The 22,057-nt window shown below is 46.0% G+C and overlaps 1 protein-coding gene across 1 annotated transcript; it reads right to left on the bottom strand.

The window, feature by feature from the left end:
• Positions 1 to 931: 931 nt before the first annotated feature.
• Positions 932 to 20,593, bottom strand: PAIP1 (poly(A) binding protein interacting protein 1). Its single transcript, XM_069963052.1, has 11 exons — positions 20,208 to 20,593; positions 10,051 to 10,202; positions 9,020 to 9,217; positions 8,557 to 8,669; positions 7,645 to 7,756; positions 6,141 to 6,266; positions 5,668 to 5,774; positions 5,437 to 5,554; positions 5,026 to 5,080; positions 4,855 to 4,942; positions 932 to 4,169 (listed from the first exon to the last, which is right to left on the bottom strand). The coding sequence occupies exons 1-11, from the start codon at positions 20,446 to 20,448 to the stop codon at positions 4,073 to 4,075; spliced, it is 1,407 nt and encodes a 468-aa protein (XP_069819153.1). The 5' UTR covers positions 20,449 to 20,593; the 3' UTR covers positions 932 to 4,072.
• Positions 20,594 to 22,057: the final 1,464 nt, after the last annotated feature.

The raw sequence follows: 22,057 nt of genomic DNA, 5'->3' as shown, positions 1-22,057 counted from the left end.
TTATATAGAACAATAAAGAAATGCAGGCGTGCCACAGTGAAAATTCACAGCAATAAACAACTTCACAGTTCAATGGTTAACAATTTGTAAAATATGTATACACCAAGATAAAAAAGGCACAATGTAAGAGCCATATAACTCCTCCAAAGAGTATACTAAAACATGAAAATATACTAAAACATGAATATATATATATTTTATATTTAATTTTTTTTTTTTTCCCATTTGCAGGTCAAGATTATATTTTATCAGTTTGGTTTAGTAGTTTCATCTGTTAAAATGGAAAAATGTCAATTTTTATGTGGAATTTTTGTTGCCTACTCCATCAATCCTCTGTGTATACAGAAAAATAAAATAGTAATGGGAACAGAATAGGGTAATGGGGAAAAAAAAATTCTTTCTAAGGTCTCCGTGCCAGAAAATAGGCTCAGAAATCATAGGACATTTCCTATTATTGTACAGAATTTCAGCACGGATGCCCCTATAGAACCTTACATGGGCATTTGGAATTCTAGACAGTGAGTGCCACCACCTACTGACACTTGCCCTTAAACTGTATGCACTCCTTATCAGGAGCGCATACATTTAAATGTGGTGCGGTGTTTGACAGGGTTGGGAGCCATTCACTCCAGGCCTTGTCAATCACACAATTAGGCCTCTGGCCATGAAAGGCCTCTCTAAATACCCCCAAAGCCCCCCTGCCCATATTTTGGAGCACGAGTCTTATCACTCGTGCGCTCGCAAAGCCCAAAGTCAGAGCGTGAAGTCGGAGAAGGACACTGCCAGAGTATGTTTTGGTGTTTTTTTTCCCCGGTCAGGAAGCACTGATTGTTACCTGAAGCCTCCTGATCAGGCATTACTGTCCTTTCCCCAGTGCTGTGTTGCTACGGTGTAATTTGTGTGTTTAACTCCATACTACAGCCAGACAGGATCATGTAAAATCTTTTATTTACTATATTTATACAAGGTAGAACCCAGAAAATAAAAGATAAATAAGACACAACAATGAATGTACAAAACAAAGTAAGTGCGTCTACAGAATCCAGGCCGACACGATGAGCAGAGCGCGGGACACAGTCTCTGCCTATGGTAACGTAAGGTTCACGGTGTGAGATGTGATGGGTAAGAACACAGATGAGTTCAGAAATCATATCCAGAATAAATACTTCAATGGAAAGCAGTGTAAGGTTCAAGCTCCTGCCCCTTATGGAAATCTGTCACTCATTCATGGCCATCGGCTTGGCCGGCTCACTACATGTGGCAGTCAAAACGTTTTGGGCACATAAGCGAGACGGCCAAAGAGCATCTGAGAGTGATATCCTGACCCTACGGAATTGGCTTCTCTCCCCCAGGTTGTATCTAGTATTGTAGCAAAGCCCTTTTGACTTGAATAAGATAGGAGTGCGGTATCGGGCACGGCCCATGGTGGTAATAGGCGCTGTTTCTGGGAAATCTCACACAGCCTCTATAAGGCAGCATCCAGCACCTGAAGGCTGTATCATCCTTACAACATATCAATGAATTTATATGGACAATTTATCATTTTATTTACAGTTTTTTGTGCACAAATGATAATTAGCAACAACTTAAAACTTAAATTTTTTTTTTTTTTTTTTTTTTTAGTTCCGCACTGTGAGTCACTCCACATCACAGATACGGAGATGTAAGCTATTTAGCCATTTATGAACATGAACCATTTTGATAAATTTGGCATGGGACTGCGATAACTGTGTCAAAATGACTTCAAATACACAAACACTGAAAGTGACCCTTGTGACATTACAATATGTCTGCAAATGAGGCAAGACATATAGATAATGTCACCAGCTAACATTGCAGATGCTCTTTAGCCATCCTGACCACAAGTGTACAAAAGGTAAATCAGTGAAATGTACGGACATGAGACGAACATCTCTACATAAGGCAAATTCTGTTGTGATGGGACATTACAGTTTCAGCAAATAAACTTTATTCCTTGTATAATGAAAGGCTAGATAATTTCCTAATATTCTTCCTGTCTTAATTCTTCATGGTTTACAAGATCGGTGCTCGCTGTCATTCAATAGGAGCCTGGATACATGTATATCCTAGCCATGTAATGGACACACAGGAGAATGGCATGCTACCAGACAGAATGCTGCCGACAATGTACCTACATGCTCAGCACATGACCAGGACAACCAGTAACACAGAAAGGGTTGCAGCAGGACACTACCAGGGGCGGTCAGTCAAGTGCACCCACTCAGTCGTTGGGTGCTGTGCCTTTGTATTTAATTATAAGGGATCTAAATAAACACTTATACATAAATAGTGCCCTGACAGAATAGGGAGCCACAGGCTCCCCGCCCCGGCAGCCTCTCTTATGACTGCATTCTGCCTATGGCCACAAAAGTCTGCTTTCTCCTCTAGCAACCTGGAGTATGTGTGTCTGTTATTTTTTTTTAAGGGGCCAATGCCTACTTGGGGGGGGTTACATTACCAACAGATGAGGGTGTTTACTATGGGGAATACAATTTACTGATGGGGGGCTAACTACTAGTGGACCTAGCTACATGGGAAATTCTACTTACTGGCCAGGTTTAGGGGGCGCGGAGGGGGGGGGGGTAATGCTACTTACATGTATGCACACAGGGGCCTAACTACTATATGGATACACAGAGATGACATCCTATACTATATGGGGGTACAGAGTGGCCTGAATACTATTTGGGGGCACATATTGGGCATAAATGTTACAGTTGCTGCCTTAAACACCAATAAAATAGTATCTGAGGTGCCTACAAAGCGAAAAATATTGTTTATTTGCACAAAAAAATTATAATAAAAATTTTATTTTTTTGCCCATATCGCCCAGACCTACCTCAATTATAGTTTTACCCTCCTTTTCTGGCAATAGATTTACCGTGTCTCCTCAACCACTTATCTTAACAAGCCATTGGGTTGACCACTATTATTCCAGACTCCTTCATTCACATGCACAGTTATCTTAGCGGAGCATGAATGTATTCTCAGAAAGGGAGAGGGAAATATAACCCTGCTGGGACCCTCTGGTGATGGCTTACCCCTGTGAGAACAAAGGATCAAACATGGGATCCTTCTTTCCCTCAAAAGCAGAAGGCCACAATGGGAACTGATGAAATCGGTGGGTTCAGCCCACTCTGCTCTTATGTGTTCGGCCCCTCAAGAGGAGAAACTGTACAGGGTCTCATGAACTCTTATCTGTGCACTATAACCGTGCGGTTCTCATCAGTAGGGACCCACTGGAACTACTGTAAGACCCCCATGCCTTTTCACATGCATCCTTGCCTGCCTGGAGCTGTATATTTCAGTAGTGGTGCGGCTCTAAATAAAACATGTGAAAATATAAATTTAGATGAAAGTTCCCTTTAACAGATTACTTAGCCCCCCGATACAATCCCAACCCCCTTCTACTGTCTCTTGACTATGTTTCCCCCCCCCCTAAATGTTTACGGTGCACAACACAGAGCACAAGTGGATGAAGACCCTGAACATACAGAGTAAATATGGTAAAATAAATTGCTTTTTGTTTGTAAAGTTTCTATATCAAGTAAAAACATAGCTGAAAACCTTTCCGGAAATAAACTTATTCTGGCTGAGCTGGGGGTTTGTTGAGGAATACTGGGATCTTATCATAGGCTCTAACCCACAGAAAGCCATGCATATTACCTGGCCAGATTAGCTACCAAATCCTTCAGCAGTGAACAGAAATTAATTGTAGAATGGGCCAATGAGGTTGCGAAAGGTTTTCTCACCACAATGTGCCATTGGATTTTTTTTTTTTTAATGCAGCGAAGAAAAAAAAAACACGCTGTTCTTTTAACTGAACAGAAATGAAACAATATAATATTTACACAAATGTCGATATAACTTACAGGGTATCAGCGTACACTTTTTTTTTTTTTGGCATTCACTTAAACAAAAAGAGTTTGCATAAATTCCTAGGTCTGAGATAATCTTGAACGTAATAATTTTGGTGCAAGAATGATACGTCTGCCCTGTGTGCTAAACAGCGTACTGAACTTGCCATAGTGGGATTACTATGTCCATGTTTTCACTGTGTTCTCTTATGTTCTGACTCCAGGCAGAACTTTTCATAAGCTTCTTGCATCTCTGGGTCCATTTCATCATCGCCCAAATCGTCAAGAAAACTAAAACGGAAGAAATCAAGATTTGTACTGTGAAAATGAAATGTTAGTGTGGACTCTGTTGACATCTAGTGGACAAACTCCCTTACTACAAGAGCTCAAGCTAATAGCGTCCAAGGGTGCATCTGCACAGGATGGAAATGCTGAAGATTTTCCACAGATATATCTACAGCAATGCATTGCTACTGGTCTGGTATCGGTAAGGAGGTCGCTCAAAGACTCAGATATGGATTAAAGCAGCTGTGGGATGGGAGGGGGTGAAACTCTACATATTTTTCATAAGTGACAAGGGGGAGGGGAATTTAAATTTTTAAATTTATGATTTATCATTTGGAGGACATGTGGGTTAGAAAAGCAGACAGGCACCCACTGTATGTCGAAGGGTGTCCTTATTTATATACTGTTAACATACATATAAGAAGGTATTCTATTCTTAAGGGGGACACATTTATTCAAAGTTTATCAGGTTGCACACATCCTTCAATCAGAGGTATACATCAGGAGTACTATGTACATATACCTACAATAGAAGGATAACGCAAGTAAACCCAGCCTCAGCATGTTATTATCCTTTTGTTTTCTTACACATGGCTGAAAATACTTTCACGATAAAAGGAAGTAAAAAGAATATTCGCTAACACTAAGGGACGGAGATAGCTTTAAAATAAGAGGGAAAACAAATACATACGCATCACCAGAAGCAGACAGATCTGTGCCAGTTTCTTCACAGAAAAAGTCTTCTCTGTCCAGCATCTCCTGGTACTTCTCCTGATACTCTGAAGAGGACAGTGAAAGCCTCATGTAAGACTTAGTATTTACAGACAGGATTAAATAACATCAAGACTCTCTTGTAGGGTACCTGGGTCTGCGGCAGTGAAGGGAATCCCTTCAGATGTGTAAAAGGTCGGCTCATTCTGGAAAATAAACAGGATAGAAAAATGAGGAGAGACCATCAATTTTATAAGGCTTGGTAAATCATAGAAGAATGAGGCATGTGTCTGGCAACAACCTCAGGGGTCAGACCCCTGCTGACCAGCTTTTTTAAAGGGCCACAACACTTTTGTGAGGGCTGCAGCCTATTCAATGTTCAACTAAAGTGACAATTTTCTTTCTTTATTTGCAATATATATATATATAAAGAATTTCACTCTTTATTTTACGGACTCTTGTAATTACACAAGTCACTGCCAAAACTGGGTCCAGTTCAAATTCACTCCATACCATTTACTGGGTTCTTTACAGTCTGTTCAAGTGAACATCCAGGACTTACCATGAAGTAATTTGGGTCATTTTCAGGGGTTGCTTCCTTGAAAGTCCAAGTAGAATGAACCCTGCCCCAGTTACTTGATCGAAGTTCTACTAACTTCAGCAGCATCTGCCTTACATCCCTGAAACAAATCAAGTGTGCTATTTAGTAAAATATAAACACACCTTTAATGGGTTTTCTGTGACCCTATGGGTAAATATGAGACAAGCTGATGAAGTAATTCACATTTTTAACCTGCTACGGTCTGCATCCAGAACCACATTCTTCATTCTCTGGATCACTTCATCCATGTAAGATTTCCCCTTCTCTTTCCATGCGTCTTCTAGAACTGATCCAGTTAACTATAAAAGAAAACATTCATCAGGATGAAGAATTGTTACCTCTCATTCACACAACCACAGGGGAAGGTTCATCCTACTGCTCCGACTAGCATCTGAGTACTGTATCTGCTTAATCTGATGAAACGTTGGGGAATGTGTCTGTACTCATGGACATCATGGACCCTGTGGGCATTATATTTACAGCAGCTGTGAGGCGAGTATATACGGATGATGTCTATTCTGCAATTCAACTTGCCCAAAATAAACATAAAACACATGCAGATGCCACAGTCTATAGGTGATGGCCATAAGCAGCAGCCATAGTGTATTCAGACCCCCCTAAATGTAGGTGGGAATAAATATTGTAGGTGCCATGCTCCTGCTTACCTTCAGTAGTTTTACAGCACAGATGAGATTATCCTCTACTGGATTGGAGAATAAAGCATCCAGCAGCTCCTTGAGGCCACTCTGCAGGATCTCTGCTCGGGTCACCTGGCCCTTTGCACCTTTTATCTATTAAAGGAATAATAAGAAACAAAATAGAGCAGCACTGCAAGCTAAGCTCTCTAGCTAGCTATGAGAACTGTGTGAAGCAGCTGTCTGGGCTGTTTTTAGGTATCAGCCCAACTTAGCTACAACAAATCTAGAGGCGGCTGAAGGCCCTTGACGTAATGAAAGGTGCAAGTCCTAGAGGTCGGTCTCCTGGATATGCCAGAAATGTCCAAGCCATATTTTTCCTATTTTATTAACATATACTTGCAGCAACTTAAAGTCTGTTGACCCAATTAGTGGTGAATTCTATCCTGAGTCTGTACTTCAGGTACCTAGAGTACGACCATGCCATGATTGTAATGTGCGCAAACCCCCCCCCCCCATTCTGATCAAATGGGGGTTGTGCACGGTCCGCCACAGTCACGGCGTGGTCATATCTGTGGATTATGGTAACTTTATTAGAGTGGATGTATACATTAGGTTCATGAGAGCTAACACTGAGCTGGTCACTTACAAGCTTATAAGATCTTTGGGAGGCATTTCCTTACTGTTTGCTACTGCAGCTGGGGCTTCTAGTTACAGGAGAAACACAGCCTCTCCAACATAAAGCAACTTTTAACATATTGCTGCTTACCTGTCCGCGCTCCCCTGATGTCCTCCTGTGGGTCTCTGGGTCACCCGCTGTATGCAGCACCTCCACCTGAGTGACAAACTCATCTCGGGAGTGACAGCCCACGCAGCCAATCACTGGCCACGGTGCTGTCCCGTCTTAACCAGTGATTGGCTGAGCGGGCTGTCACTCCAGAGACTAATTTGTCTAAAAAGTGGAAGCACTGCAGTCAGCAGGGGACCCAGAAACCCGCAGGACGACACCAGGGGAGCGTGGGGACAGAAGCATAGGTTAGTTACTATATTCTACATAACAGCCGCAGCATAATAGAAGGATAACCCCTTTAAAGAGCTGATATGGGCCCACTAGGATCCTGTAGGACAATTCCTAATCGCATGAAACGGCATCAAGCACCGTGGACCTGGCAGTCAGAAAAGCAAAGACAATAACACAAACACTGTCTGTACAGACAATATGGGGAACCAGCCTCTATATGAGCTATAGCAGGTACATAAGAATATGCAGATGAAGATCAGTATTTGTCAGTGAGAACAAGCATACCCTAAATTATTCAATAAAAGAACCTCATATAAAATGTACTTTGCCACCATAATCAGTCTATCATTCACGCAGCCCTTGCCCAAATACTGTGAATACTGGGTTCTCCAAACACCTTAACAATGTTGTTCTTCCACTAGGTGGCTATGGTTTGCAGCAGGCACACCTGAGGTATTCACAGGCCTATATTGTGTCCTTGTTCAGAATCTATATTGGGAATTCTAGTCTTACCTCCAGGTTGAGATAAAGTTCACCCAAGAACAATACAAAGGCATGAAAGCGCTTTCTTGTGGCTTCATTTCCTTTCGCTGCCTGGTGTCTCTTTTCAAACTCCGTCTGACATCTGGAAGAGAGAAGATTGCAAATAAGAAACCAGATTAGGAGGAACAGGAACGGTATGTGCAGGTCTGAATGTTATTGTCACCTTTCCATCATAGGAATAAGCACTATTCTGGAGGGAGAGAGAGCTAGAGATATAGAGAGACAGAGATAGATAGATATAGATAGATAGATAGATAGATAGATAGATAGATAGATAGATAGATAGATAGATAGATAGATAGAGAGTTCACACAGTTAATGGAGGAGAAGACACTTTTGCATCCCATCCACCAATCATGTGTCAACACATAATGCAGTTATTCTCCAGCAGCATTAATATACAACCCTACCTACTACTACACACATGGTTATCTATTTCAGGATGAATTTACATAAGGTATATTTGTTGCTAATTTTACAATTCCATTAACCTGAATAGGCCAAATCCGATTGCTCTACTAGGCATTGCTCCAACCTAGCCAGAATCCTGCCTCACACTGATGAGGGGCAACACCTGAAACAGCTGTTTGTGGATGAATACCTGGCTTTGGTCTTGCTCTTGTAATATCCTTAGACCTTGGACTAGTTTTGGTGGTTTCCTTACAGGAGCCACCCCTTGGCTAGGTCTTTCTCTGGAGGGATACTTAGCTATTCCAGTGTTTCAATAAATGGAACAGTTGCAGAACATTTGCTGTCTGACTATTCCGATCGTCATATTCCGGCTGCATGTATTTGAGGTCATGAGATGCTGCTCAAGGGCATGATGAGACTAAGATCTTCTCACATTACCCAGAAAGCAAACAATCTTCCCCGTTTATTTACCTCTTAAGGAGAAAGTGTCTGAAGTTCCAGTTTGGTGGGTTTATCTGAAGATTAATCGACAAGTGATTACACAACCGTGCACCCGTATACGAGAAATTGGAGACTGAAGTAGCCTGTAACAAACACAATCAAAATGAAATTATTTTCTAATCATCAAAATAGTCATAGAGCAATATCTACTACCTAGTCACCCGCTATTATATTATTATATAGTGTAAGAATAGAAAGTTCTCGGGGAAGGGGCACAAAGGGAAGCTGCCCTGTGGAAACTGGTCCCTGTGCTCACTTAGCAAACACTTTCCACTGGCTACAGTAGTGCCATGTATCAAGACTGTCTCCAGTAGGACGGCTGCGGAGTAAGGCTTTTTTTTATGTTCTCCCTCTAGAAATCAGGGGATGGGGGTTGGGGTGGCACCTAAAATACAGTGGGTGTAAAATGACTCCTCCCCAACCAGCTCCGTACCTGCTCATAGATAAGCTCCACAAGTTCCTGTAAGGATTCCTCAGTAGTGACCCAGCCGTTCAGGACGTCTGTAAACTGGACGATTTCAGCCTCAAAGCTCCCCGGCTCCTCAGTTAAATGGTTCAGTATGTCCTGAACAAAGCCTGCCAGCGTTATTTCCGGGTCCGGTGAGTATCCCACATTATTCTCCTCAAAGGACTAAGACCATCACATAGGTTAGAAACTGGACACATATTTACACAAACACACAAAAAAAAATTGTCACTTTTTTTTTTTTTTACTGACTGGAGCCCGATAGATACTACAGTAATTTTTTTTATCTTATCGGTTTCTTGTCTGGGCTGTTTTTAACAGCATTTGACACTGAACAACTCCAAGCCCTATTCTTTGTATGGGACAGGTTTGTAAGCATGCTCTGTGACCTGTGCAGAGATCAGTCTACAGGAGAGGGGGTGGCTGGCTTATTTATATACTGGTGTCACCATTTGCTGTATGTTTGTACAGGACACTTTCTAGCAACCACCTAATATCATCACAGATAGGACAGGAAGCCTCTGCGTAGTTTTAGACTTAGTGGTCACAACAAAAATTGCAAAATTTCAGGATTTAATGCAAAAAAAAATAAATAAAATTAGGCTTTTTCTGGTAATGCATTCTGTGGGTTGGGTATAGTGTAACTAATCACAATGCTAGGTAAGCCCAGGGTCAGTCACCTCAAGGGCCCACAGGGTGGGGGCAGCGGGTCACCTCAAGGGCCCAGCATTTCACCAAACAAATGCAAGAGGCAATAAGGGATGGAAGTGCTAGGGACTAGAGGTGATCGCTGATCTCCCCCCTTTGGACAAAATCGCTTGTGCTTGAGGTTCACTCATCTCTAGTGGAGATCAGTGTGAATATGGTGAGAGATAGACTGGTGATCCTGACAGACAACGCCTGACTTTATATAATGGACTGCCCAGAAGATCCTGCCTATAAGAGGGTCTGTATAATGACGGCCTCTATATACCACTCACACACAACTTAACACTTACATTGCCATCAGAGAAATATCCAGAAGGATAAAACTCGGCTGCGTTTGCAGACAGCTTGGAGATCACGGTCTGGGAATCTGGAAGATGACCCTTAGACACCGCCATGTTGTTACTCTCTACAGATATCTGCACCTTCTTCTGATGTATTTGGGCTACAGGGAAAAAAAAATTATATAGAAAAGGAAAATGTAAAGAACATGACACCTCCTCCACCTGCTAAGTAAGGCACCACTTACACGTTCTAGGGGACAAGCAGCCAATGCCCACTATGAGTGCCCTACAGCTACATCTACCCGTGCCAGGTACTCCCATACTCCTGCCATTCCTTCCTCTAATGCCTGGTCACACGACCTTCTATTCCCTCCTGTTGCTTGTGTGCAGTCATTGTGCTTCTGCATGAACATAGTCCTAATCTCACCTTCATGGATGACAGTGCTCCAGCTCAGAGATGGGGAACCTGCGCCCCTCCAGCTCAGAGATGGGGAACCTGCCGCCCTCCAGCTCAGAGATGGGGAACCTGCACCCCTCCAGCTCAGAGATGGGGAACCTGCGCCCCTCCAGCTCAGAGATGGGGAACCTGCGCCCCTCCAGCTCAGAGATGGGGAACCTGCGCCCCTCCAGCTCAGAGATGGGGAACCTGCGCCCCCTCCAGCTCAGAGATGGGGAACCTGCGCCCCCTCCAGCTCAGAGATGGGGAACCTGCGCCCCCTCCAGCTCAGAGATGGGGAACCTGCGCCCCCTCCAGCTCAGAGATGGGGAACCTGCCGCCCTCCAGCTCTTGCAAAACTACATTTCCTATCAGACCTGGACAGCCAAAGCTGACTTGTAGTTTTGCAATAGCTGGAGGGCCGCAGGTTCCCCATCCCTGCCCTAGATCATTAAAGGGGTTATCCAGTGCTACAAAAACATGGCCACTTTCTTTCAGAGACAGCACCGCTCTTGTCTCCAGTACAGGTGCGGTTTGCAATTAAGCTCCATTCACTTCAATGGTACTGAGCAGCAAAACCCCACCCAAGCTGGAGACAAGAGTGGGTCTGTCTCTGGAATAAAGTGGCCATGTTTTTGTAGTGCTGGATAACCCCTTTAAGGTCACAGCATTAGGAAACATCTGCTGGAAACCGGAGCATGTGTGAACACAGCCTTACAGAGCCTATAGCATGACTCAAATCTGTGCATGAGCGACACAGAAAACTTGTGTTTAAGCTGTTCACTCCCCCTCCCTTATTTGACGGATCATGTAAGCAGTTTCCTGGCTGTCTCTGCACTCTGTGATGCCAGGCGGGTTAATCTTAGTTCAAGTTGCTCATGACCTCATTGCGATTAACCCTCCCAGCATTACAGAGTGCAGAGATAATGTTTACATCAGCCGTCTCAGAAGGCAGGGGGAGACAGAGAGAACAGCTTACATATAGTTTTTTGTGTCTTTAGCAGAAAGAAGCAGCTCAGAACTGGGGGAAGGAGACTGAACAGATAATATGGAAGAACCTGATCCAGCATGTATTTTACCTGGGCAGAATACCCCTTTAACTTCCCCCAAGTGGAGGCAAGCGGAGATACAACAGTAAAAAAACACACAAAGCATAATCCCATATAATACTGATGTATCCACCAAGGCAAGCGGAGATACAAATGCCAAAACCAAGTGGTCAGACATGGCCACACCAAGCGCGTGAGGACTCTGCAATCATGGAGGATTTATAGGAGGAAAAACTGGAAGACTCAACTATAAACCAGGATCACCATCATCCACACCAAGCAGAGTCACTGCTGCACCATATAATTTACACCTGTCGCTTTATAACAACCTGGAATCTGGGTTATGGTGAATGCATTTCCTACCAGGACATGAAGGCGCCAGAATTATCACTATTACTACCACCAGGGGGATAATGGAGGAGGATGGAAGGAGGAGGTGGTGGTACTGTGTATATGATGATGGAGGAGGATGGAAGGAGGAGGTGGTGGTACTGTGTATGTGATAATGGAGGAGGATGGAAGGAGGAGGTGGTGGTACTGTGTATGTGATAATGGAGGAGGATGGAAGGAGGAGGTGGTGGTACTGTGTATGTGATGATGGAGGAGGATGGAAGGAGGAGGTGGTGGTACTGTGTATGTGATGATGGAGGAGGATGGAAGGAGGAGGTGGTGGTACTGTGTATGTGATGATGGAGGAGGATGGAAGGAGGAGGTGGTGGTACTGTGTATGTGATGATGGAGGAGGATGGAAGGAGGAGGTGGTGGTACTGTGTATGTGATGATGGAGGAGGATGGAAGGAGGAGGTGGTGGTACTGTGTATGTGATAATGGAGGAGGATGGAAGGAGGAGGAGGTGGTGGTACTGTGTATGTGATAATGGAGGAGGATGGAAGGAGGAGGTGGTGGTACTGTGTATGTGATGATGGAGGAGGATGGAAGGAGGAGGTGGTGGTACTGTGTATGTGATGATGGAGGAGGATGGAAGGAGGAGGTGGTGGTACTGTGTATGTGATGATGGAGGAGGATGGAAGGAGGAGGTGGTGGTACTGTGTATGTGATGATGGAGGAGGATGAAAGGAGGAGGTGGTGGTACTGTGTATGTGATGATGGAGGAGGATGGAAGGAGGAGGTGGTGGTACTGTGTATGTGATGATGGAGGAGGATGGAAGGAGGAGGTGGTGGTACTGTGTATGTGATAATGGAGGAGGATGAAGGAGGTGGTGGTACTGTGTATGTGATAATGGAGGAGGATGAAGGAGGTGGTGGTACTGTGTATGTGATAATGGAGGAGGATGGAGGTGGTGGTGGTACTGTGTATGTGATAATGGAGGAGGATGGAGGAGGTGGTGGTACTGTGTATGTGATAATGGAGGAGGATGGAGGTGGTGGTACTGTGTATGACAAGAAATGCTAGGAGTAGTAACCCTGGGCATTTAACAGGGCTGGGGTAGTAGTGTAGGCGACATAGTGATGCTGGGGGTAGTAGTATATGTGGTATGGTAATGCTAGGGGTAGTGGTGTAGGTGATAGTGTGATACAGGGAGTAGTAGACCAAAATATATGTTGGGGGTAGTAGTGTAGGTGATTTGGTGATGCTGGGGGGTAGTAGTTGCGTGTATATGCTGGGGGTAGTAGTGGAGGTGGTACGGTGATGCTGGGAGTGGTAGTACCATGTATATACAGTACTAGGTGTAGTAGTCCCATGTATATACAGTTTTGGGAGCGGTAGTGTATGTGGTATGGTGATGCTGGGGATAGTAGTCCCATGAATATACAGTACTCGGTAGGTGTAGTAGTCCCCTGTATATGCTAGGTGTAGTAGTGTATGTGGTATGGTGATGCTGGGGGTAGTAGTACCATGAATATACAGTACTCGGTAGGTGTAGTAGTCCCCTGTATATGCTAGGTGTAGTAGTGTATGTGGTATGGTGATGCTGGGGGTAGTAGTACCATGAATATACAGTACTCGGTAGGTGTAGTAGTCCCCTGTATATGCTAGGTGTAGTAGTGTATGTGGTATGGTGATGCTGGGGGTAGTAGTCCCATGTATATACTAGGTGTATGTGATGTGGTGATGCTGGGAGTAGTAGTCTGGTGTATATTACAGTACTAGTTGTAGTAGTCCCATGTATTTACTAGGTGTATGTGGTATGGTGATGTTGGGGGTAGAAGTCCCATGTATATACAGTACTAGGTGTAGTAGTGTAGGTGATATACTGTGAGTAGTAGTCCCGTGTATATACAGCATTAGGAGTAGTATATGTATGTATATACTAGATGTAGGAGATATGGTGATGCTGGGAGTTGTAGTCCCCCATATATACAGCACTAGGTGTAGTAGTGTAGTTGATATGCTGGGAGTAGTAGTCCCCGTACATACAGCACTAGGTGTAGTAGTCCCTGTATATACAGCACTAGGTGTAGTATACATATATATGTATATGCTAGGTGTAGGTGATGCTGGATGTAGAAGTCCCCCATATACACAGCACTAGGTGTAGTAGTCCCCGTACATACAGCACTAAGTCTAGTAGTGTAGGTGATATGGTGATGCTGGAAGTAGTTGTCGTGTATATACAGCACTAGGTGTAGTATTGTAGGTGATATGGTGATGCTGGGAGTTGTAGTCCCCCATATACACAGCACTAGGTGTAGTAGTCCGTGTGTATACAGCACTAGGTGTAGTAGTCCCCCCCTATATACAGCACTAAGTGTAGTAGTCCCCCAGTATATACAGCACTAAGTGTAGTCCTCCCCAGTATATACAGCACTAGGTGTAGTAGTCCCCCGTATATACAGCACTAGCTGTAGTACTCCCTAGTATATACCGCACTAGCTGTAGTACTCCCCAGTATATACAGCACTAGGTGTAGTACTCCCCAGTATATACAGCACTAGGTGTAGTACTCCCCAGTATATACAGCACGAGGTGTAGTACTCCCCAGTATATACAGCACTAGGTGTAGTACTCCCCAGTATATACAGCACTAGGTGTAGTAGTCTCGTATATACAGCACTAGGTGTAGTAGTCTCGTATATACAGCACTCGGTGTAGTTGTCCCGTATATACAGCACTCGGTGTAGTCCTCCCCAGTATATACAGCACTAGGTGTAGTCCTCCCCAGTATATACAGCACTAGGTGTAGTCCTCCCCAGTATATACAGCACTAGGTGTAGTCCTCCCCAGTATATACAGCACTAGGTGTAGTAGGGCTGGGCGGTATACCGCAAAAATACCGATACCGTCTCTGGCGTCGGTTAACCGACCTCAACTTGGCCAGGACGGTATCTGCGGTATTTTTGTATTTTTATCTCCTGGCCTGAGCTGTCCGACCTGTCGGAGCGCCTCCTCCCCGCTCCAGTCCCGGCTTGTCAGTACCTTCCCCCTGTCAGAGCGTCCCCCAACACACACACACACACACGTGCGGCCCGGCGTGAGCGCTGCACGTTATGTGCAGGGACACCGGTATCAGAGCGGGAGGTGGAGGAGGAGCAGCAGTGGTGAGAGTGTCTGAGTGCCCCATCCTCCTGCACCCGGCCCGTACAAGCGCCCCCCCCGCCCGTTACCAATGCACCTGCACCCGTCCCAGTATCCCCTCCCGAATCAGTACCGTACGAACGCCCCCGCCCCAGTCCCGTCCGAGCGCCCCCCCCCCCCCCCCCCCCCCCATCAGTCCTGTCCCGTACGAGCGATCTCACACCACACACACATGACCGGGAAGCGCTGCACCTGTTGTCCTGTGTGTGCAGGGAGGACACGGGCAGGATATGGTGGAGCAGCATTTGGGAGGCTGCCGTATTGTAGTTCCATCAGCATCATTAACAGTACAGTGCTGCAGCTTAGGAGGAATGAATGGGCTGCAGCACACAGCAATGTCTCCTATAAGTTATGTGTGTGGCATCCTGCCTGCTGCAGCCCATTCATTCCTCCTAAGCTGCAGCACTGTACTTCCCATACCTTCATCCCTATGTGCCCCTTATATAGTAATAAAGCCCTAATCGTCCCCCCTATAGTCATACACCCCTATCCACCATCTATCCCTATGTGCCCCCTATATAGTCATACACCCCTATTCACCCCTATGTGCCCCCTATATAGTCATACACCTCTATCCACCCCTATGTGCCCCCTATATAGTCATACACCTCTATCAGCCCCCGTATAGTCATACACCCCTATCCGCCCCCCGTATAGTAATACACCCCTATCCGCCCCCCGTATAGTAATACACCCCTATCAGCCCCCCGTATAGTAATACACCCCTATCAGCCCCCGTTTAGTCATATACTGCTCTCAGCCCCCCCTGTATAGACTTACATTGCTATCAGCCCCCCGTATAGACATACACTGCTATCAGCCCCCCTGTAGTCATACACCCCTATCCGTCCTCCCTGTATAGTCATACACCCCTATCCCCCCCCCTGTAGTCATACACCCCTATCCGTCCTCCCTGTATAGTCATACACCCCTGTCCGTCCTCCCTGTATAGTCATACACTATCAGCCCCCCTGTAGTCATACACCCCTATCCGTCCTCCCTGTATAGTCATACACTATCAGCCCCCCTGTAGTCATACACCCCTATCCGTCCTCCCTGTATAGTCATACACCCCTATCCGTCCTCCCTGTATAGTCATACACTATCAGCCCCCCTGTAGTCATACACCCCTATCCGTCCTCCCTGTATAGTCATACACCCCTATCCGTCCTCCCTGTATAGTCATACACTATCAGCCCCCCTGTAGTCATACACCCATCCGTCCCCCCTGTATAGTCATACACTGCTATCAGCCCCCGTATACACATACACCCCTATCTGCCCCCCGTATATCATACACCCGTCCATCCCCCCTGTATAGTCATACACTGCTATCATCCCCCCTGTAGTCATACACCCCTATCCACCCCCCTGTATATCATACACCCCTGTCCGTGCCCCCTGTATAGTCATACACTATCAGCCCCCCGTATAGACATACACTGCTATCAGCCCCCCTGTAGTCATACACCCCTATCCGTCCTCCCTGTATAGTCATACACCCCTGTCCGTCCTCCCTGTATAGTCATACACCCCTATCCCCCCCCTGTAGTCATACACCCCTATCCGTCCTCCCTGTATAGTCATACACTATCAGCCCCCCTGTAGTCATACACCCATCCGTCCCCCCTGTATAGTCATACACTGCTATCAGCCCCCGTATACACATACACCCCTATCTGCCCCCCGTATATCATACACCCGTCCATCCCCCCTGTATAGTCATACACTGCTATCATCCCCCCTGTAGTCATACACCCCTATCCACCCCCCTGTATATCATACACCCCTGTCCGTGCCCCCTGTATAGTCATACACTATCGGCCCCCCATATAGACATACACTGCTATCAGCCCCCCTGTATAGTAATACACCCCATATCTGCCCCTCCCTTTACAGTCATACACCCCTTTCCCTATGTAACCCCCTGTAGATACACATCCAGGTCTCTGCTGAGATCCCCTAATAATGACGACATTACTTTTATTTTTTTTTACTTTTTTTAATCAAAATATTGCTCGTTTGGCATAGCAAGTGGGTGTGGTTTGCAAAAAAGGGGCGTGTCATAATTATCGTTCAATTATCGTTACCGCAGCTACAACCGCGATATTGATTTAGGCCAATATCGCCCAGCCCTAAGGTGTAGTCCTCCCCACTATATACAGCACTAGGTGTAGTCCTCCCCAGTATATACAGCACTCGGTGTAGTACTCCCCCGTATATACAGCACTCGGTGTAGTACTCCCCCGTATATACAGCACTCGGTGTAGTAGTCTCGTATATACAGCACTAGGTGTAGTACTCCCCCGTATATACAGCACTAGGTGTAGTCCTCCCCAGTATATACAGCACTAGGTGTAGTCCTCCCCAGTATATACAGCACTAGGTGTAGTCCTCCCCAGTATATACAGCACTAGGTGTAGTCCTCCCCAGTATATACAGCACTAGGTGTAGTCCTCCCCAGTATATACAGCACTAGGTGTAGTCCTCCCCAGTATATACAGCACTCGGTGTAGTCCTCCCCAGTATATACAGCACTCGGTGTAGTCCTCCCCAGTATATACAGCACTCGGTGTAGTCCTCCCCAGTATATACAGCACTCGGTGTAGTCCTCCCCAGTATATACAGCACTCGGTGTAGTCCTCCCCAGTATATACAGCACTCGGTGTAGTCCTCCCCAGTATATACAGCACTCGGTGTAGTCCTCCCCAGTATATACAGCACTCGGTGTAGTCCTCCCCAGTATATACAGCACTCGGTGTAGTACTCCCCAGTATATACAGCACTCGGTGTAGTACTCCCCAGTATATACAGCACTCGGTGTAGTACTCCCCAGTATATACAGCACTAGGTGTAGTACTCCCCAGTATATACAGCACTAGGTGTAGTACTCCCCAGTATATACAGCACTAGGTGTAGTACTCCCCAGTATATACAGCACTCGGTGTAGTACTCCCCAGTATATACAGCACTAGGTGTAGTACTCCCCAGTATATACAGCACTAGGTGTAGTACTCCCCAGTATATACAGCACTCGGTGTAGTACTCCCCCGTATATACAGCACTCGGTGTAGTACTCCCCAGTATATACAGCACTAGGTGTAGTACTCCCCAGTATATACAGCACTAGGTGTAGTAGTCCCGTATATACAGCACTCGGTGTAGTACTCCCCCGTATATACAGCACTCGGTGTAGTACTCCCCCGTATATACAGCACTAGGTGTAGTACCCCCCCCCCCCCCCGTATATACAGCACTAGGTGTAGTACTCCCCAGTATATACAGCACTCGGTGTAGTACTCCCCAGTATATACAGCACTCTGTGTAGTACTCCCCAGTATATACAGCACTAGGTGTAGTACTCCCCAGTATATACAGCACTCGGTGTAGTACTCCCCAGTATATACAGCACTAGGTGTAGTACTCCCCAGTATATACAGCACCAGGTGTAGTACTCCCCAGTATATACAGCACCAGGTGTAGTACTCCACAGTATATACAGCACCAGGTGTAGTATTCCACAGTATATACAGCACCAGGTGTAGTACTCCCCAGTATATACAGCACTAGGTGTAGTACTCCCCAGTATATACAGCACTCTGTGTAGTACTCCCCAGTATATACAGCACTCGGTGTAGTACTCCCCCGTATATACAGCACTCGGTGTAGTACTCCCCAGTATATACAGCACTCGGTGTAGTCCTCCCCAGTATATACAGCACTCGGTGTAGTACTCCCCAGTATATACAGCACTCGGTGTAGTACCCCCCAGTATATACAGCACTCGGTGTAGTCCTCCCCAGTATATACAGCACTCGGTGTAGTACTCCCCCGTATATACAGCACTCGGTGTAGTACTCCCCAGTATATACAGCACTCGGTGTAGTACTCCCCAGTATATACAGCACTCGGTGTAGTACTCCCCCGTATATACAGCACTCGGTGTAGTACTCCCCCAGTATATACAGCACTCGGTGTAGTACCCCCCAGTATATAGAGCACTCGGTGTAGTACCCCCCAGTATATACAGCACTCGGTGTAGTACTCCCCAGTATATACAGCACTCGGTGTAGTACTCCCCAGTATATACAGCACTCGGTGTAGTACTCCCCAGTATATACAGCACTCGGTGTAGTACTCCCCAGTATATACAGCACTCGGTGTAGTACTCCCCAGTATATACAGCACTCGGTGTAGTACTCCCCAGTATATACAGCACTCGGTGTAGTACTCCCCAGTATATACAGCACTCGGTGTAGTACTCCCCAGTATATACAGCACTCGGTGTAGTACTCCCCAGTATATACAGCACTCGGTGTAGTACCCCCCCGTATATACAGCACTCGTGTAGTACCCCCCCCGTATATACAGCACTCGGTGTAGTACTCCCCAGTATATACAGCACTCGGTGTAGTACTCCCCAGTATATACAGCACTCGGTGTAGTACTCCCCAGTATATACAGCACTCGGTGTAGTACTCCCCAGTATATACAGCACTCGGTGTAGTACCCCCCCCGTATATACAGCACTCGGTGTAGTACTCCCCAGTATATACAGCACTCGGTGTAGTACTCCCCAGTATATACAGCACTCGGTGTAGTACTCCCCAGTATATACAGCACTCGGTGTAGTACTCCCCAGTATATACAGCACTCGGTGTAGTACTCCCCAGTATATACAGCACTCGGTGTAGTACTCCCCAGTATATACAGCACTCGGTGTAGTACTCCCCAGTATATACAGCACTCGGTGTAGTACTCCCCAGTATATACAGCACTAGGTGTAGTACCCCCCAGTATATACAGCACTCGGTGTAGTACTCCCCAGTATATACAGCACTAGGTGTAGTACTCCCCAGTATATACAGCACTAGGTGTAGTACTCCCCAGTATATACAGCACTCGGTGTAGTACTCCCCAGTATATACAGCACTCGGTGTAGTACTCCCCCCGTATATACAGCACTAGGTGTAGTACTCCCCCGTATATACAGCACTCGGTGTAGTACTCCCCAGTATATACAGCACTAGGTGTAGTACCCCCCAGTATATACAGCACTAGGTGTAGTACCCCCCAGTATATACAGCACTCGGTGTAGTACCCCCCAGTATATACAGCACTCGGTGTAGTACGGGCCCGGTACCTGCAGTGTTGATGCTGTTGCCCACAGGCGGGCTGCTGAGCGGCGGCCGCAGCGGCTCTTGTTGCTGGAGTCCTCCCGCCCGCTGCACTGAGGGGATCTTCCCGGCTTCCTCTCCGTTATTCTGCCCCCGGTATCCGGATGGAGAGTCGCCTTCTCGTCCGCGTCCTCTGCCCGCCGGAGTCCCCGAGCCGCGACCTCTGCCTCTACCGCCTCCAGGGGCCCTGTCAAAGCCGTCCCACATAGCGCAGTGCACACGGTTCCGGTACGGAGCTCGGCAGACGAGCAGCCCTCTCCGGGCCCGAACACAAAACCCCCGGTCCGCCCCCTTGTCAACAAACACAACAGGAACTGAGTCCACAGCGACATCTGCCGGACGGAGGTCCACCTCCAGTATCAGCGGCCACTGCGGAGCACAGCCACACGTCACAGCGACACTGCTGGTGGGAGGGCTGCACTGCACCCTGTGTGTATAGCGGGGATAGAATGTAACCATATAGTATACATGTATATAGGATACAGAACCAATATACATGTATAGTGTGTGTTGTGTGTGTGTTAGGATTTGTTACAAATAGAAGGATAAAATATTATTTAGGAGCCCAGAGAAAATCCCAGTGTTACATTGAATCCTGGGTATAATGACTGAAATGTTCTCAGGCTGAATTTCCTCCCTATTATTCTTAAAGGAGTTATCTAAGAGTCAGCGCCTCCCCGTCCTCAGGTCTTCTGTGGTATTGCAGCTCAGGTACACTGAAGCAAATGGAGCTGAGTTGTAATGCAGCACCCAGCCTGAGGACAGGGGTGGCGCTGTTTTTGGAAGAAATCCCCATGTTTTTCTAATCCTGAATAATCCTTTTAAATTTGGATTTTTCTGGCTGACATGGCTTTACAGATTTCAAAAACATTTCCATAAAATATAGTAAAATTTATATCTGCAAATATTCTTGGCGTCTAGTTTGTTCCTCATGGTTTTCCCTGTTACTGTGTTCCCCGACCCAAGAACTTTAAGCTATTGCAAAACTATAACTCCCATCATGAGGCCGCCCTAATAGATGCTATCCAGTGCTGAAGGGTGTGATAGCTGTCTCCAGTTACATGAGGTATTGGTCATTTTTAAAAGGGTTGTCCAGTGAAAATCTTTTTTCTTTCTAATCAACTGATATCAGAAAGTTATATAGATTTGTAATTGACTTCTATTTAAAAATCTCCAGTCTACCAGTACTTATCAGCTGCTGTATGTCCTGCAGGAAGTGTTATATTCTCTCCAGTCTGACATAGAGCTCTCTGCTGCCACCTTTGTCCATGTCAGGAACTGTCCGGAGCAGGAGAGGTCTTCTATGGAGATTTGCTGCTGCTCTAGACAGTTCCTGACATGGACAGGTGGCAGCAGAGAGCACTGTGTCAGACCGGAAAGAATACACAACTTCCTGCAGGACATACAGCAGCTGATAAATACTGGTAGAATTTACCAATCTGTATAACTTTCTGACACCAGTTGACCAGACAACAACTTAATGGGGCCGGTTTCAGTATCTAGCTTTACCAGATCTGTCACTGGTGCCATTTATTATTCTACTGTATGAGGGAACAGAAAAATGGAAAGCCTGAATACAGATGTGAACACGGCCTAAGTGATCAGATGATCCCTCCGCCAGGTTGAATTGTTAGATAGGGTACTATTACACAAAACGATAATCGGCCTAATTGGCCCAATTCGGCTGATTATCGCTCCGTGTAATAAATACAATGATCAGCTGATAACAACGATCATTGGCTGATCGTCAATATAGGTTTGAACCTATAATTGTTAGGCGCCGACTGCGCATTGCTACGTGTAATAGCGGTGCAGG

The sequence above is a fragment of the Dendropsophus ebraccatus genome, chromosome 3 (assembly GCF_027789765.1).
Source record: "Dendropsophus ebraccatus isolate aDenEbr1 chromosome 3, aDenEbr1.pat, whole genome shotgun sequence".
NCBI classification, from domain to species: Eukaryota; Metazoa; Chordata; class Amphibia; order Anura; family Hylidae; genus Dendropsophus; species Dendropsophus ebraccatus.
The sequence above is the reverse complement of the archived record's forward strand: the minus strand, read 5'-3'. Positions and strand labels throughout refer to the sequence as shown.